At 46.2% G+C, this 22646-nt stretch overlaps 1 protein-coding gene across 1 annotated transcript in view; it reads right to left on the bottom strand.

The window, feature by feature from the left end:
* Nucleotides 1-22127, bottom strand: part of gsg1l2 (GSG1 like 2) — a 45555-nt gene extending 23428 nt beyond the window's left edge. The window contains exons 1-3 of the mRNA XM_033044106.1: nucleotides 21610-22127; nucleotides 18500-18547; nucleotides 6802-6954 (exon numbers count right to left, since the gene is read on the bottom strand). Coding sequence (XP_032899997.1) covers nucleotides 6802-6954; nucleotides 18500-18547; nucleotides 21610-22015 — 607 coding nt within the window. The 5' untranslated portion in view covers nucleotides 22016-22127. The remainder of the gene's footprint in view (nucleotides 1-6801; nucleotides 6955-18499; nucleotides 18548-21609) is intronic.
* Between the last annotated feature and the right edge of the window lie 519 nt (nucleotides 22128-22646).

Genomic DNA, 22646 nt, shown 5'->3' with positions numbered 1-22646 from the left:
TGTGTTTACATTATGGAGGGCACTGTCGTTCCTATGGATTTGGTAAAGGTGTTAGAGTCAGAAAGGGATAGTGGAAAACAAATTTGAGAAGAAGGGAGAGATTATTTATCAGTACGGTGCTGACAGGTTTGGAGTTCTTGCCATAGAGGGAGTACAGAGAAGGTTCACCAGACTGATTCCTGGGATATCAGGACTTTCATATGTAGAAAGACTGGATAGACTCGGCTTGTACTCGCTAGAATTTAGAAGATTGAGGGGGGATCTTATAGAAACTTACAAAATTCTTAAGGGGTTGGACAGGCTAGATGCAGGAAGATTGTTCCCGATGTTGGGGAAGTCCAGAACAAGGGGTCACAGTTTAAGGATAAGGGGGAAATCTTTTAGGACCGAGATGAGGAAAACATTTTTTACACAGAGAGTGGTGAATCTCTGGAATTCTCTGCCACAGAAGGTAGTTGAGGCCAGTTCATTGGCTATATTTAAGAGGGAGTTAGATGTGGCCCTCGTGGCTAAAGGGATCAAGGGGTATGGAGAGAAGGCAGGTACAGGATACTGAGTTGGATGATCAGCCATGATCATAGTGAATCACGGTGCAGGCTCGAAGGGCCGAATGACCTACTCCTGCACCTATTTTCTATGTTTCTATGTTTCTATGTTTCTATGAGTTATTGAGAAAAAGAAGATCCAGGTTCTATAAGTGGTTAGATCTAGACAATAGAGAGAAATTGAGAGATTAGTGAAGGAGAGGAGACAGTTAAGAAAGCAGTGAAGAAAGGCTGCCATTGATGGGAGAGAGGGAATTAATGTTTTGCAAGAAGTCGGGTAGCAACACTAAGGAGGGCAGAACACATGAGGAAGAGAAACAAGCGGAGCAAGTTAGGTTAGTATTTCATAGGGATCCATTTAAATTTGTTAAATTAATGTTTAGTCATGTAAAGAGTGGAAAGCTCAAAGCTTCAAAGGAAGACAATAGACAATAGACAATAGGTGCAGGAGGAGGCCATTTGGCCCTTCGAGCCAGCATCGCCATTCAATGTGATCATGGCTGATCATCCACAATCAGCACCCCATTCCTGCCTTCTCCCTATATCTCCTGACTCCACTATCTTCAAGAGCCCTATCTAGCTCTCTCTTGAAAGTATCCAGAGAACCGGCCTCCACCGCCCTCTGAGGCTGAGAATTCCACAGACACACAATTCTCTGTGAGAAAAAGTGTTATCTCGTCTCCGTTTTTGTCAGTCTCCCTACCTTCTTCCACTACCTGCAACCTCCGGCAACCACCTGCAACCTCCGGCAACCGCACGGAAACCTTGGGTGGGGCGCAAAGTCTCCAGAGGTTTCCGTTCAGGTTTCCTAAGTGGGACAGTGGCATTAATTGGGGGGGGGGGGGGGTTGGGGGATATATCCCCTCATTTTTTGAGGTGGGGAATGGCCTGTATTATTATCCCGCAGTTTTTGGCGGTCGAGCAATAACAAAAATAATAATCACATATCTCTTATGTAGGCCCTACATTATCTTAAAAATACTTCAAACAAAAAACATTGAAATCATACTTCTACAATGCACTAAAACATGATTTTAATACATCAAATTTCAAAATGTCCCCCTCCCACACCCTCCCCTGCTCGGTCGCTCTGCTCCCTCATCAGGTACCCCCGAGGCCGGTGATCAGTGATCGCTCAGCCCCCCACTTTCAAAAACGCTTTGCGGCCCCTGTTGGCCGGTGTGGGAAAGTTGGGTCAAAGCACCTGTTTCCACACTATCACTTTATCACTCTATGTCTCTAACCAATCCTCATGCCAGCTGCCCATCTGATTAAGACCCCTGCTGCAATCTTTACACAACCATCTTCACTATCTGCAAAACCACCCACTTTTGTATCATCAGCAAACTTGCTAATCGTGCCTTGTATGTTCTCATCCAAATCATTGATATAGATGACACACAGTAACGGCCCCAGCACCAAACCCTGAGGCACACCACTTGTCACAGGCCTCCATTCCGTGGAGCAAACCTTCCACCATCACCCTCTGCTTCCTTCTAGGAAGCCAATTTTCAATCCATTCTGCTATCTCTCCTTGGATCGCAAGCAATCTAATTTTCTAGAGCAGCCTACTATGCAGAACCTTGTCAAATGCCTTAATTTTCCATATACAAACTCCATATATACATCTACAGCTCAGCCCTCATCCACCTTATTGGTCACATCTTCAAAAACATAATCAGATATCTGAGACACAATCTCCCACGTACAAAACAGTGCTGTATACAACCCTTGTCCATCTAAATGTACATATACTATATCTTATACCTCAGAACACACTCGAGCAACTTTCTGAGCACAGATGTTAGACTCACTGGTCAAATGCTTGATCTGTTGTATCAAGAATTTGAAGACACTGACCTCTCTATTATATAAATAATTTCAGCTGCTCACTCATTTGAGTTCAGACTCTCTTACATCCAGTTACATCTGTTACATACTAGGCACAATTTCAATGCCCTCCAATGATCGTCATGTCAGGTAGGAAAGCAACTAGAGAGGATTCTTTAGAATATGATTTACTTGCATTCAGAAGTAATAGATTAATTAGGGATAGACAGCGTGGCTTTGAACACAGCAGGTCGAACTGTAATAACTTGATCAAGTTTCTTGAGGAAGTGACAAAAGTGGTCAATGAGAATTGTAGCTGTGGATGTTGTCAACATGGGTTTTAATAAGGCATTTGATGAGGTCCCCAATGGCAGGCCGATCTAGAAGATTAAGATGCACAGGATCCCCAGTGACTTGGTCGAGTGGACTCAGAACTGGCTACTGATAAAAGACAGAGTTAAAGGGGAAGGATTTTATTCTGGCTGGAGGTCTGTGACAATGGAGTTCTGTGCTGGGACCTCTACTATTTGTGTAATATATATACATATATAAATAACTTGGAAGCAAATGTAGGTGGGTTGATTAGTAAGTTTGCAAATCACAGATTGATGGAGTTGACAGTGAGAAAGGCAGTCAATGCATACAGACCAGCTATAGACCAGCTGAGAGCTGCAGGAACTATACATCAGGAGGTGCAACTCCAGAGCCAATAAAATCATGGGAGACCCCTTCCACCCCTGCAACGGACTGTTCCAGCTGCTACGGTCAGGTAAACGCCTCCGTTGCCATGCTGTGAGAACGGAGAGGTTGAGAAGGAGTTTCTTCCCAGAGGCCATTAGGACTGTAAACTCCTATCTCACCAGGGACTAACTTTATTGAACCACTCTATTGCTTTTTTTTAAAAATTGCTGTTTTTTTCCCTTTTTCCTTCCGCCCACAATATTTAATATGTAAAAGAATATGTGATTCTGTTCCATTATGTTTGTAGTTTGTTTGGTTGTTTGTTTGTTTGTCTTTTTGCACAAAGTCCGCGAGCATTGCCACTTTTCATTTCACTGCCCATCTCGTATGTGTATGTGACGAATAAACTTGACTTGACTTGAGAGGCAGCTACAGAAATGGGCAGAGAAAAGGAAGATGTGATGCAATCTAAGCCGGTGTGAAGTGTTGCAATGTGGGAGATCAAATGTAAGGGGAACGTATGCAGTTACGAGCAAAAACTGTTACAGGGGAAAGTACATCTGTAGTTGCAGAGCAAAGCATTGTAACCACAGGAGATGTAACACCTGTCCCTATACCTCCTCCCTCATGTCCATCCAGGGATCCAGCAGCCCTTTCAGGTTTTTATGTGCACCTCCTCTAACCTCACCTACTGCATTCGCTGCTACTGATGTGCGCTTCTTTACATAAGCCAGAACAAATGGAGACGAGGCAACCGTTTCGCCAATCACTTGTGTTCGGTCTGTCAAGCCTGCTAATCATTTTGACTACCCTTCCCATTTCCCACAGATCTTTCTGTCCTGGGCCTCATCCATTGTCAGAGTAATGCCCCTGTCCCACTTAGGAAACCTGAACGGAAACCTCTGGAGACTTTGCGCCCCACCCAAGGTTTCCATGCAGTTCCCGGAGGTTGCAGGTGGTTGCCGGAGGTTGCAGGTAGTGGAAGCAGGTAGGGAGACTGAAAAAAACCTCTGGGGAACCGCACGGAAACCTTGGGTGGGGCGCAAAGTCTCCAGAGGTTTCCGTTCAGGTTTCCTAAGTGGGACAGGGGCATCAGGCTACATATCATATGCTGCTTGGGTAGCTCACAACCTTCCTGTTTATGCATTGAACATTTAAATTTATGTCTCGGTTCCTGATCACATATATCCCATACTTGTGTTTCAATTGTACAAGTTCTTTTGGAGGTTGTGTTTTGAAACACACTCATTATGTCGTGCAACCTTCCAAGAAGTTAAAACACGCCAAGGCAATGGCAAACCGTCTGGGCCCAGTGCTGGCTCAAGTGATCCACCCTGACCAGTCTTACACGGTCCCAGGCCGGTCCATCCAGGACAATATCCATCTGGTCCGGGACCTGGTCTACCTGGCTCAGGAGACCGGTGTACCCACTGCCTTTCTTTCCCTCGACCAGGAGAAGGCTTTTGACAGGGTGGATCACGAGTATCTGTTGAGGACTCTGCGGGCGTTTGGGTTCGGACCGCACTTTGTGTCCCGGATCCGACTTTTATACGCCACCGCAGAGTGCCTCGTGAAAGTCAATGGATCCTTGACGGCCCCCATTCCCTTCCACAGAGGAGTACATCAGGGATGCCCCATGTCTGGCCAACTGTACGCCATCTGCGTGGAGCCATTCCTTAGTCTGCTTCGGAGGAAGTTGACGGGCATGGTTCTACGCGAGCCGGTCATGGAGGTGGTCCTCTCGGTCTACGCCGATGACGTGCTCCTCATGGTCACCGACCCCGTCGACCTGCAGAGGATGCATGAGTGCCAACGAGTCTTCTCGGCAGCCTCCTCTGCAAGGATCAACTGGGGGAAATGTTCTGGACTCTTGGTGGGTCCCTGGCAGGTGGACTCCCTCCCGGAGGAGATGAGGTCTTTCACGTGGAGTACCACACACCTCCTCTACCTGGGAGTCTACCTGAGTCCCGGTGCGGAGACCTGGCTGGCGAACTGGCAGGAGCTGGAGGTGAAAGTCATCACCCGGCTGGGGCGCTGGGCGGGTCTCCTCAGAGTGCTTTCGTACCGGGGCAGGGTGTTGGTCATTAACCAACTCGTGGCCTCCATGCTCTGGTACAGATTGACCACATTGGTCCCATCAGCCACTTTTGCTGGGATCATCCAGAAGAAGTTGGTGGACTTCTTCTGGGGCAACGGAAAGCACTGGGTCTCTGCAGCGGTCCTGAGTCTCCCGATCGAGGAGGGCGGTCAGTCGCTGGTGTGCATTCGCACCAAGGTGGCGGCTCTCCGCCTCAGGACCTTGCAGAGATACCTGTACTCAGGGCATCCTCCCAGGTGGCACGTGCTGGCAACGCACTTTTTCCAACGGAGCCGCTGCCTTCAAGGAGGTACGCGGATCCCGATGGTGGGGGTCAGCCGTGCGGTCCTGATGGGGATGCCTGGCTTCTACAGGGACTTGTTGAGAGTCTGGAACCTGGTTGCCGTTGACCAGGCCCCACCTCCACTGGCGGAGGGTGACGGCCCGGGCTTGAGAGCAGCCGGTCCCTGTCCCGCCCCATCGGGTGACCGGGGGGCTCAAACGTGTGGAGTACTGGTGGTTGAGCAAGCCCCCGCTCAGCCGGAAGTACTCATCGGACCAAGGCGCCGTAATCCATCCCGGGAGCCGGTCCCACACAATTTGAGCCGCCTTTCCTCGACACCCTTCGTCTCCCTCCGAGACGCAGGGAGGCGTGTCCTGTACAGGCTCCTCCTCCACACCCTGCACTTCCTCGCCCTGGTCCACCGTCCGGACACCAAGTGGCGGTTGGTGTTCCCTTCCGGTCGCGAGGGGGGCCCCCGGTGGGGGTCCCTCTACGCAGGGATTCTCCCCCTCTACATTGGGGACCTGGGGTGGAGGGTATTGCACCGAGGTGTTCCCTGCAACCTGTTTCTCTCGCGGTTCACAGACTCGCCAGCCGCCTGCCACTGCGGGCTGGAAGAGTCTGTGTACCACGTGTACATGGAGTGTGTGAGGCTGCAGCCACTGTTTGAATATCTAAAGGGGCTGCTCCTTGCCTTCTGGCTGCATTGTTCACCCACCATCCTCATCTTTGGACACCCTGTGCGTAGGGGAGAGGGTAGGGCTGAAGATGTCCTGGTTGGGTTGCTCCTGGGCCTGGCCAAGCTGGCCATCCGCGAGTCACGGCGCCAGACGGTGGAGGGCTCTACCCGAGCTGGCTGCCTGCCCCTTTTCCGGGGATACGTCCGTGCCCGGGTGCGGATGGAAAGGGAATACGCCCTGTCTACGGGCACCCTGAGGGAGTTCCGCGACCGCTGGGCACCGAGGGGGGTTGAATGTATCCTTGACAAGGATTGTAATATAGTTGTTTAGCAGTTGATTAGCATATTTGTTGATCTTGTATTATGGTGGTGTTTTGTTTTATTGTATTGTAAATACAATTTTAATATTTGAATAAATATTTTTGATTAAAAAAAAAAAAAAAAAAAAAAAAAGAAGTTAAAACACATATCCTCAATAAGGATTGTATCATAGTTGTATAGTAGTTTATTACATGTTTGTATTGTATTATTGTGGTGGGTTCTGGCTTGTTTTATTGTAGTGTAATATTATTTTTTAATAATTGAATACATTTATTAAAAAAAAAAAAAATTTAAAAAAAAGAAGTTAAAACACAAAAGCATATCACAAATATACTGAACTTTTGTCTACCAAGGGATGAATACAGAATAATCAAATAGCAATTACCTGATAGAACTGTAAAGATAGCAGCAAAGGCGTTCAGCTTTAACCCATCAATCACATTTGTGTAGTGGCAGACCTCTATACACATGAGGCTGAGACCAATGACCAGCAAGAGAATATAAAGGATTTCAGCCACAATGGACAACCAGAGGACACCTGGAGAAACAGATCAATGGAAAGAATAAATCTACCTGCAATGCAAGGAGCCATCAGATTAACAGCAGCTGTTAACTAGGAATGATTTGAATTACTGATCAAAAGAACAAACTTTCCTGATTTGTGATTTATAATTGTAAAACATTCTTCCAATAGCAAAGTTATCAAATTCATGGGCAAACTACTGGTGCGATTTAAAGAGAAGTTAATTGTTACTGTCTCAATGGATGAGGCCTGATCTGCTGATTAGATCTTGCATGTTCTGCGAATATTGTGAGATGTATTTTGACCTTGGTTGAGATGCCCTTGTATTAACAGTCACCAAGAACTGCCTGAGCTGTTGTCCTACATAATGATTATTCTGCTGAGGAACTGTCAAATCATACAGCGACATAGCTCATTGCCTTTGAGAAGAGACAGAAGAAACACCAGTGAGGAAAAATAACACAAAAGACTCAAAATTCCTTTTCATTTGTTTTGCACTTGAATTAGACGTCACTCTAACATTGTTTTTAAAAACTCCCAGCAAAAATATTATCATCTTCAGTTGCACGGTAGCCAGTAACAGCACTGGGCAAGAACGGTTTTCATGTATAATCTTACACTTTTGTGGAGGAAGGTGGAGAGATGGTGGGAAAAACGGGAACACACCGGGACAAGTTGAATCAGTTGTGATCTTATTGGATGACAATACTTGATCAAGGGACCAATTGGGGGAGAGTTCTTTTCACAGCGCGTGGGGAGTCTGGCCAGGGGTAAAGTTGCGGGGAGGGCAGGAGCGTTGAGAAGGAGGGGGTCGGGGATCATGCCAGTAACTCGCTCACTCACCGCTGCCGCGGTGCTCCGGGCGTGGAGCCACCGCATTGTGGCCGGGGAGGGAAGCAGCTCGAGCGGCCTCGGGACCGGACAGCAGAACTGGAACTCAGCGCCTTCTGCTGGCCCGCTCACCTCTGGCAGTGCTCTCCGTCTGAATATCTCTCACCTGCCGCTCGCCGGCTTCGCTCTTGTCAGCCGCTTCCCGCAAATCCTTAAATTCCGACAGCCGAGTAACCTCAATTGTTCCCTTGCTCGTGCTGTCGGAATTTATGTTCTTGATGTTGCTGTACTGAGGGGTAGCCAAGTCTATCTTTCTTGGCTAACAACCTTCCAACTTCGGCTTCCAAGACACATGTCAATTTGCGTGCCTCATTTTTGGGTAAAAAATAGCGTCTTCCTTGCCAGGAAATACGGTATTTAAAAACATATAGCACCAAGAAATGTACTTACCACATCATTTGTGCACGAACTCCATTCTTCTCTCTTTGTTTCTTAAGATAATGGCAATCCATGTTTGAAAACCCCGCCAAGAAACTTGCGCTGTGCATGAGCAGTACGCTGCTGTGCATGAGCTGTACGCTGCCGTGCATGAGCAGTACGCTGCTGTGCATGAGCAGTACGCTGCTGTGCATGAGCAGTACGCTGCCGTGCATGAGCAGTACGCTGCTGTGCATGAGCAGTACGCTGCTGTGCATGAGCTGTACGCTGCCGTGCATGAGCAGTACGCTGCTGTGCATGAGCAGTACGCTGCTGTGCATGAGCTGTACGCTGCCGTGCATGAGCAGTACGCTGCTGTGCATGAACAGTACGCTGCTGTGCATGCGCAGTACGCTGCCGTGCATGAGCAGTACGCTGCTGTGCATGAGCTGTACGCTGCTGTGCATGAGCAGTACGCTGCTGTGCATGAGCAGTACGCTGCTGTGCATGAGCTGTACGCTGCTGTGCATGAGCAGTACGCTGCTGTGCATGAGCAGTACGCTGCTGTGCATGAGCTGTACGCTGCTGTGCATGAGCAGTACGCTGCTGTGCATGAACAGTACGCTGCTGTGCATGTGCAGTACGCTGTTGTGCATGAGCAGTACGCTGCTGTGCATGTGCAGTACGCTGCTGTGCATGTGCAGTACGCTGCTGTGCATGAGCAGTACGCTGCTGTGCATGAACAGTACGCTGCTGTGCATGTGCAGTACGCTGTTGTGCATGAGCAGTAAGCTGCTGTGCATGAGCAGTACGCTGCTGTGCATGAACAGTACGCTGCTGTGCATGTGCAGTACGCTGTTGTGCATGAGCAGTAAGCTGCTGTGCATGAGCAGTACGCTGCTGTGCATGAACAGTACGCTGCTGTGCATGTGCAGTACGCTGCTGTGCATGAGCAGTACGCTGCTGTGCATGAGCAGTACGCTGCTGTGCATGAACAGTACGCTGCTGTGCATGAGCAGTACGCTGCTGTGCATGAGCAGTAAGCTGCTGTGCATGTGCAGTACGCTGCTGTGCATGAGCAGTACGCTGCTGTGCATGTGCAGTACGCTGTTGTGCATGTGCGGTACGCTGCTGTGCATGAGCAGTACGCTGCTGTGCATGTGCAGTACGCTGCTGTGCATGTGCAGTACGCTGTTGTGCATGCGCAGTACGCTGTTGTGCATGTGCGGTACGCTGCTGTGCATGAGCAGTACGCTGCTGTGCATGTGCAGTACGCTGTTGTGCATGTGCGGTACGCTGCTGTGCATGAGCAGTACGCTGCTGTGCATGTGCAGTACGCTGCTGTGCATGTGCAGTACGCTGTTGTGCATGCGCAGTACGCTGTTGTGCATGTGCGGTACGCTGCTGTGCATGAGCAGTACGCTGCTGTGCATGCACTGTACGCTGCTGTGCATGAGCAGTACGCTGCTGTGCATGTGCAGTACGCTGTTGTGCATGTGCGGTATGCTGCTGTGCATGAGCAGTACGCTGCTGTGCATGTGCAGTACGCTGCTGTGCATGTGCAGTACGCTGCTGTGCATGAGCAGTACGCTGTTGTGCATGTGCGGTAAGCTGCTGTGCATGAGCAGTACGCTGCTGTGCATGAGCAGTACGCTGCTGTGCATGTGCAGTACGCTGCTGTGCATGTGCAGTACGCTGTTGTGCATGCGCAGTACGCTGTTGTGCATGTGTGGTATGCTGCTGTGCATGAGCAGTACGCTGCTGTGCATGAGCAGTACGCTGTTGTGCATGTGCGGTAAGCTGCTGTGCATGAGCAGTACGCTGCTGTGCATGAGCAGTATGCTGCTGTGCATGTGCAGAACGCTGCTGTGCATGTGCAGTACGCTGTTGTGCATGCGCAGTACGCTGTTGTGCATGTGCGGTACGCTGCTGTGCGTGAGCAGTACGCTGCTGTGCATGCACTGTACGCTGCTGTGCATGAGCAGTACGCTGCTGTGCATGAGCTGTACGCTGTTGTGCATGCACTGTATGCTGCTGTGCATGCGCTGTACGCTGCTGTGAATGTGCAGTACGCTGCTGTGCATGAGCAGTATGCTGCCGTGCATGAGCAGTACGCTGCTGTGCATGAGCAGTACGCTGCTGTGCATGTGCGGTACGCTGCTGTGCATGCGCTGTACGCTGCTGTGCATGCGCAGTACGCTGCTGTGCATGCGCAGTACTGCAAAGGCAGAATTTAATCTTCCTTCAGTATCCTGGAAATTGATGGCTTGAAGCAGCGTCGACGGCACGTCAGCTACACAGACCATCGCGTGTTACATGTATGTAACATGTATGTAACTGCGGCTGAAAGGCACGGAGAATTATGCCCACCTAGGAGGTCGATCTCTAAGGTAGGCATTATTCTCCCATGCCTTTACTATCTATATATTTAATAATTACCATTCTATTAATTTATTCAGGGTGGGCAGTGCATACCTTGCCTACCCTGATGGTACGTGCCGGCATTAGGGTCAAGAGTGGTTACAGAGGACTTGAAAATTGCAAATGTTACTCCATTGTTCAAGAAGGTAGTGCAGCAAAAGAGGAAAATAAAGGGCGGTTAGCCTGACTTCAGTGGTTATTAGATACTAGAGTCCATTATAAAGGATGAGGTTTCCAAGTACTTTGAAACACATGATAAAATAGGCTGAAGTCAGCATATTTTTGTGAAGGGGAGATCTTGCCTGACGAATCTGTTGGAATTCTTTACGGAAGTTAATAGCAGGACAGACAAAGGAGAGTCAGTGGATGTTGTTTACTGGGATTTTCAGAAAGCCTTTGATAAGCTGCTGCACATGAGGCTGGTAAAGAAGATGAGAGCCCATGGTATCAAAGGGGAGGTACTAGCATGGATAGCAGGTTGGCAGGATGGCAGAAGGCAAAGAATGGCAGTAAGGGGGGCTTTTTCTGGTTGGCTGCTAGTGACCAGCAGCCAACCAGAGTTCCACAGGGGTTGGTGCTACGCCTGTGTTGTATATCAATGATTTGGATGTGGGAATTGAAGGCTTTGTGGCCTAGTTTGTAGATTGTATGAAAATAGGTAAGGAGTGGCAGGTAGTGTAGGGAAAGCAGGGACTCTGCAGAAGGACTTGGACAGGTTTGGAGAGTGGACAAATAATGGAATGAATGAATGAATGAATGAATGAATGAATGAATGAATGTTTATTGGCCAATTATGTTCACATACAAGGAATTTGCCTTGGTGCTCCGCTCACAAGTAACAACACGACATACATTAACCAATTAAGAATAAAACATAAAACATTAAAACATTAAGAATAAAACTATAGTTTAAACATGTGAATGAAATAAAATACTAGAGCAAAAGAAGACTACAGATTTTTGGTTATTGGCTCGTGGATAAAAACTGTTTTTCTGTCCGGCTGTGGCAGCTTTGACAATCCGGAGTCGCCTTCCAGAAGGAAGTGCTTCAAAGAGTTTGTGGCCAGGGTGAGAGGGGTCAGAGATGATCTTACCCGCTCGCTTCCTGGCCCTTGCAATTTAAAGTTCGTCAATGGGCGAAAGGTTGCAGCCAACAACCTTCTCAGCTGATCGAACGATTCGCTGCAGTCTCCGGATGTCGTGCTTGGTGGCTGAGCCAAACCAGACCATGATGGAGAAGGTGAGGACAGACTCTACGATGGCCGTGTAGAATTGGTGAGGAATTCCGGAGATTCATTATTCTCCACTAATTCTCTCAATTGCTCTCCGTTGACAGGTTTGCAGATGACCCCAGCACAGTGGGCTGAATCTCAAACAATGATGAAACAGACTACTGGAATGAAATAGAGAGCGTAGCAGCATGTTGTCAAGACAACAACACCCCCTCAAAAGGAATGAGTTGGTCATCGACGTTATGAATTGGGGAGGACTGCATGTCCCAGTCTCTATCAATGGTGCTGAAATTGATATGGGGAGAGTTTCAAGTCTCTAATGCCCCTGTCCCACTTAGGAAACCTGGACGGAAACCTCTGGAGACTTTGCGCCCCACTCAAGGTTTCCATGCGGTTCCCAGAGGTTGCAGGTGGTTGCCGGAGGTTGCAGGTAGTGGAGACTGACAAAAACCTCCGGGAACCGCACGGAAACCTTGCGTGGGGCGCAAAGTCTCCAGAGGTTTCCGTTCAGGTTTCCTAAGTGGGACAGGGGCATTATAGTGTATCAAAATCAATTTAGCCAGGCCCAACTTCATTGATGTTACCACCAATAAAGCACACCACTGCCTCTATTTTCAGAAGGCAATGGAAATTTGATATATTCAATAGGCTTATGGTTATTAATGTAATCAAGGGATATGAAGTTAGTGGAGAAAAATAATGCTGAGGTAAAGGATCAACCATAAACATAATGAATTGCCAAGTTTATGAGGGTCTGAATGTTTCATTGTGTTTCTATATCTGATGATCTATGTATGTCCATTAGGACCCAGGTAAAGCATTGAAGTCCATCTGCTATGTTCCATAACAATTTAGATGTTGTAATTATGAGCTTATGGAGAGGATGAAACTTGAAGATACTTCATTACACAGGTAAGGAGACCTATTAACAAGTTTCCAGAACTTTGTGTTCTGAAGTAGGAATGTTGGGAATATGGAGATAAGGATAACTGAGAGAGAAAAATGTACTGAAGTTTAAGGGTTAAGGGGTGAAACTCAGTCTCCTACAGAGAAACAAAGTAATCGTTCACACAGTTTGGGTCAGCTTCAGTGACAGTTACATGGCGGAAATAGCAAGAAAAAGGCACAGTGGTGCTGCATTGGTTACTGCCTTACAGCACCAGACACCCGGGATCGATCCTGACTATGGGTGCTGTCTGTACGGACTTTGTGCATTCTCCTTGTAACCACGAGTGTTTTCTCCAGGAGCTCCGGTTTCCTCCCATACTTCAGATATACAGGTTTGCAGGTTAATTGGCTTCTGTAAATTGTCTCTAGTGTGTAGGACAGAATGTTTAGTTTAGTTTAGTTTAGAGATACAATGTGAAAACAGGCCCTTTGGTCAGTGTCTGTGTCCGTGCCGACCAACCATCACGATACGACACGACGTTATCACCCCAACACTTGTTCTATCCTAGCATTGTATGAAATTTGAAATGATCAGATTTTGAATAAGGCAGATTATTGGATGCACCAGGATATCTTACTTCCAGATCCCAAGGTCAGTTTGCAGGTCGATTATGTATGAGAGCTAGATAAGAATAAGGTGGTGGTGAATGATGCATTGGGTGTTTCTCTGAAATAATGATAGACTAATTAGAGCACAAATATATCTTTGACTTTTGGTGAGGTTTCCTGCTTTATCCATATTGTCCTGAAACACACATTGACAGAATATTTATTTTGATCTAATTGCTTCTTTTACTAACTCCCAAAAATCAAACTTGTGCATCACCCATTGATCTTTCCTCAGTTATTAATTAATTATTTACTGACTGCTTAAATGTTCTGTAAAGAATGAAGTGCTGGAACTCGTACTCTTATGTAGTCATTCACAATTACACCCACTGCATTAATTCAGCTTAATGGACACTCTATTCCGACCTCTGTCAGAGAGTCTAGGATGTTCTTAAAGCCTCTGAAAAATGCAACATCCTTAAGCCCCTGTCCCACTTAGGAAACCTGAACGGAAACCTCTGGAGACTTTGCGCCCCACCCAAGGTTTCCGTGCGGTTCCCGGAGGTTTTTGTCAGTCTCCCTACCTGCTTCCACTACCTGCAACCTCCGGCAACCTCCTGCAACCTCCGGAAACCGCACGGAAACCTTGGGTGGGGCGCAAAGTCTTCAGAGGTTTCCGTTCAGGTTTCCGAAGTGGGACAGGGGTATTACTGATTCCTGGTAATCTTTGGACTATCACCACTCACTGGAGCAGGAACATTAATGCATAAGCTCCGAACAATCGGTGAAAGTAGTTCACCAACTCACAAACTGTGATTCCACTCAACCTTAACATTTAAAGGATGGATTCCTGGTACAAAGGCAGTTTATTAAGTATCAATCTTTGGGTTAATTAGAAAAGTCAGACATCCCTATTATTACTATCACAAAGAACTGCTGGAGTAATTCAGTAGGTGAGGCAGCATCTGTGGACAAATGGATAGGTGTCGTATCTGTTCGGGACCCTTCTTTATGATCTTGTGATTGTATTTGACTTGACCTCTGCATAATAAGTTAATGAAGTGGCAGAAGTACAGCTTAAATAGAAGGGTTTTAAAATAGCCTGATACCTTCGTGATGCTAATGTGACTGAAGAAAAAACCCTCTGAATGTAGGAGCATAGAAATCACTCCGATAATTCATGAATGTTTGAAAGGAATGAATCATGGTGCAGCTGAGAATGGAAGGCTACTAAGATGCAACACAACTTGGCTGTGTAAATCCAGCCTTCACACCTCACCGCAGTTAATTAGGAATTGTATGGATCCAACCACGATGCAGGTGGAGATATTGCTAAAGAGAATTATAGACTGCAGAATGTTCAAGAGTCAAGGATCGAGAGTGTTTTATTGTCATGTGGCCCAGATAGAAGAATTAAATTCTTACTTGCTGCTGTACAGCAGAATATGTAAACATAATGCACTGTAAACAATATCATAGACGAGAGAGAAAAGAAAGAAAGAAAGAAACATGATAATCTGAAGAAGGGTTTCGGCCCAAAACGTCGCCTATTTCCTTCGCTCCACAGATGCTGCTGCACCCGCTGAGTTTCTCCAGCATTTTTGTGCACCTTAGGTTTGTAGGTTAGTTGACCTCTGGGAATTGCCCCGACAATGTAGGGAATGGAAGTGGAAATGGATAATGTAGAACTAGTGTGAACGGGTGAACGATGGTCGCAGTGGGTCGAAGGGCCCGTTTCCATGCTGTTATCTCTAAAATAAACTAAACAGATGAGTACATTTCCATAAAAGGGCCCAGAACCAAATTTCACCATAGTACATAGCCACACCATCTGCACATGCACCAAGAAATGCAAGTTGGAAAAAATTACATTTTGAGTCGATTTATTTACTTTGTTTCCCATATAAATGTAATCAGAGCTAATTATATTCAATCTATAAAGTCAGGAAGGTGATTTTTTTATTACCCAAATGGTCAATAGGTGGGGGGTCACCTGTATTATCCAAAATGACATCCAAAACTGTGCCGATGCAGAACGGGTTGTGATGTCTATGTGACAGGATGAGGGGGATGGACAAGAAACAGACTCAGAGAGAGGTGGTAAGACTGGGTGGTGAGGACAGTGATAGGCATCTGAGCCACAAGGACAAGAATAAAGACCCGGCCACAAATTCCGGACAGCCTTATTTCTGGGAATGCTTGAGAAAGCGCTATAGGTTTAATTGTCGTTCGCCAATGGGAAATGATGTTGGGAAAAGTCAACGGTAACAGTTCGGTCAAAACAGTTGTTTATTTATAAATTTGGAATTACAAGGGAAGAAATGCAATTTGTATGCATTGTGTGCAAATAGCAAAGGGCTATATAATTATTAGTGAAAAACAAAGGAGAGTGCTGGTTTGCAAAAAGGATTGTTTTTTTTTAGCTTTAACAGAGGTGTTACAAGAACAATGGATTGCTTCTGAATGAGCTTTTCATAAATGGACACATTGTTCCCAAATCTCAGCAAAGATATAATGACAGGTTACCTATCATGGTCTCTGCTACTGGTTCATAAATATGGGGAACATATAATTCATGGTGTAATCCAACAAACAGCAGTGCAGTCCCTAGGCACTACATCGACTGGGTGAGAAAAGATGAGATATTAACAGACCAGAAGATTGAAGAGGATAAAAGAAATAATCAGGTCAGGTCGAAGGATGTATTATCAAAAATAATGTTATGTTAATCAGAGAGCATGCCTAGCCAACTGTATAGGAGCATCAAGGGATGGAGGTATAATGAGATGCCTGAACACTAGTAGCATTTTAACTAATTGGTTAAACAACATGGCTACTGCCGATTTATAATTCTAACCCTGTAGGAATCATTCAAATAGCCTCAGGGTTGCTGTCGAAAGCAACAGAGGTAGACCCATATTAAATTCTTACTGCGTCATTTGCAATGAATCTGTAAAAAAAAATTTTTTCAAGTTCGGTGAAAACTGACTCCTGTTCAACAAATTAACATTCTTGTTAAAGTCACCCATGTTAAAATTGTAAATCTTTACAAATGCATTTTTCTTGTTAGTAATAGGAACAGAATAATTCTTCTGTTGTGTGACACCTCCACGTGGAATGTGTTAGCTTTTACCTCAAGTGCATGTTAGAATCATAGATATTACAGGAGGACTTTGGCACTTCATGGCCTGATCAGATGCAAATAATTTGGTAAATCCAACTTTCTCAGTAAATAGGTTATAGCTTTGCACATGCCGTTCAGCTATTTTATTTAAATTGGTAATACCTTCATCTTCCACCACATTGTCAGACTGAGCTCTAAACTCTCACCATTTTACTATGTGATTTTTTTTCTCAACTTAGTTGTGTAGAAGATTGCAACAGGTCACTTGTCTCCAAGGACCGCTTGTGTTACATAATGGCTGGATTTGCCAAGGAGGGCAAGGTGGAGGAGACGCGGGGGATGATGAAGCTGGTGGAGCAGCTGAAGGATGAGCGTGAGCAGCTGCGTTCTGCCGGCTCGGCCGTCGAGAGTTTTGCGGCGCAGATGGAAGTGTTGTGGTGTGTGGTGCCTTTATCATCGTGGGTGATGCCCAGTCCAGGGTCGACGATCACGTAATGGGGAAACAGCACATGGGATATGACAAGATCAAAGCCACGGTGGAAGAAGTGAAGGTGGTTCGGAAGAAAACCGAAGAACCGGAACGTGATGACAAATTAAAACGGGAGACGGAGAGAAGGTCGCCTTCCGTGATGGCCAGAGGAATTGTCAGCCTCTCCCAGAGGGAGTAATGGCCGCAACCGCACTGCCCCGGACCATCACCCGCGCCCAAAGATCAGAGCTCACATCCGCGCAGCAATAACAGCCGCCGCCGCCACCTTCTAGAAGTTTCAGTTGATTGCAGATTAAATCCTTCTTACAAGATGTCAGACGTGTATTCATTGTGCTAGTCACAACAAGGTCTTACGGAAGACATTACATACCCAATCTATTCCTCTTATGATTATATACACCTCGAAAAGATCACCCCTCATCCTCCTGCGCTCCAAGAAATAGAGAGCCGGCCTACTCAACATCTCCCAGTCCTGGTGACATCCTCGTAAATCTTCTCTGAACTCTTTCAAACTTGACAATATCTTTCCTATAACATGGTGCCCAGAACTGAACACAATACTCTAAATGCGGTCTCACCAACGTCTTGTACAACTGCAACATGACCTCCCAACTTCTATACTCAATACTCTGACTGAAGAAGGCCAATGTGCCAACAGCCTTTTTAACCACCTTAGCACCTGCGACTCGATCTTCAAGGAACCATGCAGCTGCACTCCTAGATACCTCTGCTCTACAACACTCCCCAGAAGCCTACAATTCACTGTGGAGACCTTGTTAGACATCCCAAAATGCAACACCTCACATTTCTCTGTATGTGGGCAATGCCAGCAAAGGTGACATTTACTAAGCTCGGTTGGTTAGAACAAGGGGTCACAGTTTAAGGATAAGGGGGAAGTCTTTTAGGACCGAGATGAGAAAAAAAAAATTCACACAGAGAGAGGTGAATCTCTGGAATGCTCTGCCACAGAAGGTAGTTGAGGCCAGTTCATTGGTTATATTTAAGAGGGAGTTAGATGTGGCCCTTGTGGCTAAGGGGATCAGGGGGTATAGAGAGAAGGCAGGTATGGGATACTGAGTTGGATGATCAGCCATGATCATATTGAATGGCGGTGCAGGCTCGAAGGGCCGAATGGCCTACTCCTGCACCTATTTTCTATGTTTCTATGTTATTCTGGAGAAGCTAGTGGTGAAGCCATTGAGTCATTGTGGTCAGCATGATGGATGCATTCCTATCGAACTCTCTGGCAGAGAATTCTCAGATTTTGATGCAGTAATTGCAGAAGTTTGGGGGTGTGTACTGAAAACAATATGACCATTGCTTCCACTACCTTCATTGTCTGGTGCGGGAGGGTAAACATTTGTAGTACAATTGAATCATTTGTAAAGGCCACAATAATTAGAGGGATTATAGGATTTCCAACATACATATTCTGTTGTGCTGCAGCAAGTAAGAATGTCATTGTTCTATCTGGGACATATGACAATAAAACACTCTTGACTTGACTGGGACTTGTGGGAAAGCAGCGCATGTTCGCTCCAAACTAACCTCGTTCAGCAGGTGGCGTCAGATGAATGAAACTTCTGCACTTCTCCCCTGCGAAGCAACATAAAACAAATAATGTATTTTGAACATGAGGTAGAATAATCGTTTAAAAATGTAGAACAACATATCGCCTCATATCGGGGTAACAACATATCGCCTCAGCGCAGAGGGAGAATGAGGAGGGTAGAGACAGTAACTTTCAGATTTTTGCCTGCATCACAGTGAGGAGGTGCCTGGTGAACTCACTGGTGGATGTTAATTTGTGTTTATTGTTTATTATTATATGTATGGCTGCAGGCAACGTCATTTCGTTCAGACCGAAAGGTCTGAATGACAAATAAAGGATCTAAGATCTAAGATCTAACAACTTCATACAGTCATGCTATTTATCAATAACGGAAGGGTCAGATCCGGAGGTTTTTGGACCTTGTGCAACAAGGAAATTCCTGGAGTCGTTTTACTCCAAATGCTTGCAAATAAATCAATGTAGTTCATGTTTAAGAAAGAACTGCAGATGCTGGTAGTATACATCGAAGGTAGACACAAAATGCTGGAGCAACTCAGCGGGTGAGGCAGCATCTCTGAAGAGATAAGGGGGAAATCTTTTAGGACCGAGATGAGAAAATCATTTTTCACACAGAGAGTGGTGAATCTGTGGAATTCTCTGCCACAGAAGGTAGTTGAGGCCAGTTCATTGGCTATATTTAAGAGGGAGTTAGATGTGGCCCTTGTGGCTAAAGGGATCAGGGGGTATGGAGAGAAGGCAGGTACAGGATACTGAGTTGGATGATCAGCCATGATCATATTGAATGGCGGTGCAGGCTCGAAGGGCCGAATGGCCTCTACTCCTGCACCTATTTTCTATGTTTCTATGAGAAGGAATGGGCGACGTTTCAGGTCATGACCCTTCGTCAGACCTTTCTTCAGTCGCCCATTCCTTCTCTCCAGAGATGCTGCCTCACCCGCTGAGTTACTCCAGCATTTTGTGTCCACCGTCAATGCAGTTCTTGCTCCACATTAAAGGCATTAACGGGGCAAACGTCAATTATAAACTGGAACATCTAAATTCCCTGTCCAATAGTTGTGTGGTACGCACTCGGATAAAACACTAATCTTATTAGATATGGCGATTTTGTTTTGTTTTGTTGCGTTTCCCTTTCATTAAACTCCTATCAATAGGTTACATATCAACAACGTAATACGCAAAGTAGTTATCGTGTTATTTTCCGTTTAAAACGTGGGTACTGAGTGTGAAAGAAACATAGAAAATAGGTGCAGGAGTAGGCCATTCGGCCCTTCGAGCCTGCACCGCCATTCAATATGATCATGGCTGATCATCCAACTCAGTATCCTGTACCTGCCTTCTCTCCATACCCCCTGATCCCTTTAGCCACAAGGGCCGCATCTAACTCCCTCTTAAATATAGCCAATGACCTGGCCTCAACTACCTTCTGTGGCAGAGAATTCCAGAGATTCACCACTCTCTCTGTGTGAAAAAATGTTTTTCTCATCATGTTTTGAAGTAAACCCCTCTCTCGCCCGCCATGAAGGAGTCTCCAATGTTGGTCGACCCCACCCGTGCCCCCACGGCCTCCACAAGTCTCTCTCGTCTGTCGCTAGGAACAGTCCTCGCTCCGGCGCCATTCCTGATCCTTCCAACATAGTGAAACCAAAAACAAAATCGCAATTTCCAATCCCCTCCCCTCCCACCCACCGCTGTCCGGATCACCTGCTGATGTGGGCAGGTCAGTGTGAAATAACAAGCAGGTTGGACTATTGACATACCGAGGGGAAGTAAGTAAGGTAAATGTACACAAACTACGAAGCGCCTTGGCTGTGCTTCAGCTACCGTGCGCCCAGTCGGGCTCAAGGCTGTGTGGAGTATCTTCGGCCTGGATTATTGCCAGACTGTCCACAGATAAACACACGCTGTCACAGCACCATAGGAAGGACAGTACCTCGAAAATAGCCAGCAAAAAAATCTAGACCAACGTGGAATAGAATGACATCAAATGCCGTTAGTTTTTGTTTAGTGTGTATGTGTTTGTGTCTCCATCCGTGAATATATTTGAATGAGGTATGTATAGTACAACACAATCTGTACCCATGTCTTGCTCTACATGTATACGTCATGTGGCCCTTCGGCCCACATGACGTATACATGTACAAGCAAGACATGGGCACAGATGCACAGAGGTACGCGGATCTTAGAAAGAAACAGATTTTTGGATAAAACGCCAAAGTAAAGTGTAAATGTTTAATACTGATGTATTAAAACAGAATTATAACCGGGTATACAGAGAAAGGAACTAAAAAGTAATACATAGATTCACAGCGGCATAATTGCATACACGATTGTGGATATGTACACACACACACACACACACACACACACACACACACACACACACACACACATATACACACATATACACACACACACACACACACACACACACACACACACACACACACACACACATATATACACACACACACACACACACACATATATACACACACACACACACACACCACACACCCACACACACACACACACACACATATATACACACACACACACACACATATATACACACACACACCACACACACACACATACACACACACACACACACACACACAAACACACACACACACACACAAACACACATATATATACACACACACACACACACACACACATACATATATATATATATACCCACACACACACACCCACACACCACACACACACATATATACACACACACACACACCCAAAAACACCACCCACCCCACACACACCCCCCCCCACACACACACACACACACACACACACACACACACACACACACACACACACACACACGTATATATATATGTGACCCCCACCCCCCCATCAGTCTGAAGAAAGGTTTCGGCCCGAAACGTTGCCTATTTCCTTCGCTCCATAGATGCTGCTGCACCCGCTGAGTTTCTCCAGCATTTTTGTCTACCTATATATATATATATATATATATGCGTTTGTGTGTGTGTGACATTTATATGCGTGTGTGTGCCTGTGTGCCACGTTAAACGGATAGATCAGAAGTAGCAAGTGATTGAATTACCTTGTCCACTGATATTTTCTTCGCAGGAGAACCAGATGCCGGCGTGGAAATAACAGATCACATACTTGTCATCTCCGCTTTCCCAGCTGTACTGGACTACGCTGCTGTCGTTACTGCCCGGGATGTTGTACTCGATACAGTTATTCTGCTTCTCCTTTAAGTTGGTTTTACAGAAAGGTTTCACCACTTTCCTGGTCCCTTCACACCAGTAGCTGGTGCTGAATGCGGTGACACAGAAGACGAGAGCAACAAAGTTGAGAGTAAGAGCCAAGCACGCTCGGTGTCTCCTGTCGATACCCATTTTTTTTAATCGCAGACAGATTTCACACACAGTAATCCGTTCTGCATTGGTTAAATAAATGCTCAATGCTGGTTTACCACATCGTTCATCACTCCCAACATCCATATGCGTTCAAGCTCTCGGTTGCTTGGAGGTCGATCCGGTACATGTTCTGTCTGAGACTGGAGTTGCTGTTGTGTCAGATAGGAGGCAGCACTCCCTCGCTCCGTAAACGACAACACACTCTCTCTCTATCTCTCTCTCGTCAGCCAAACCCATCCATCGCTGTTCATTCGGTCCATGAAATAAAACGCGCGACAGTCAAATCAGCCAGCGGGTAGCGCTCAGTGTAACAGGACACCGACTCTCGCCTGCTCGATGGCCTTTGGATGAGTTAGTGCAAGAAGCAGGGTGTTTGTAACTGCTGCTCTGATGACCGGGGAATCGAGAAGTACTTGCGCGCAACTGCACTGCAAAGTTGCCTTTCATTCACAGACAGACGAGCAGGGACAACCTGCCTTGAATAAGACTCTCAAAATGTTCAGTTGAAGAATAGGACTGGAAACCTGAAAGACTGAATTAAGGACTGCAAATCAAAACCGTTTAAAAAAGCAATTCTGGGAAGTTTGATATTTTTGTTGTTACTACAAATAACTATTAGTTGAAGGACTTACAGTTATTCTGGAAACGAGTGTATCCGTGGATTCACTGAAGGATAGGTTGGTTTAAGCCTGGACACTGGGTAGTGCTGTTCACC

This window comes from Amblyraja radiata, chromosome 26 (assembly GCF_010909765.2).
Source record: "Amblyraja radiata isolate CabotCenter1 chromosome 26, sAmbRad1.1.pri, whole genome shotgun sequence".
Classification (NCBI taxonomy): domain Eukaryota; kingdom Metazoa; phylum Chordata; class Chondrichthyes; order Rajiformes; family Rajidae; genus Amblyraja; species Amblyraja radiata.
Note: the sequence above shows the minus strand (reverse complement) of the source record. Positions and strands in the feature narration are given on the sequence as shown.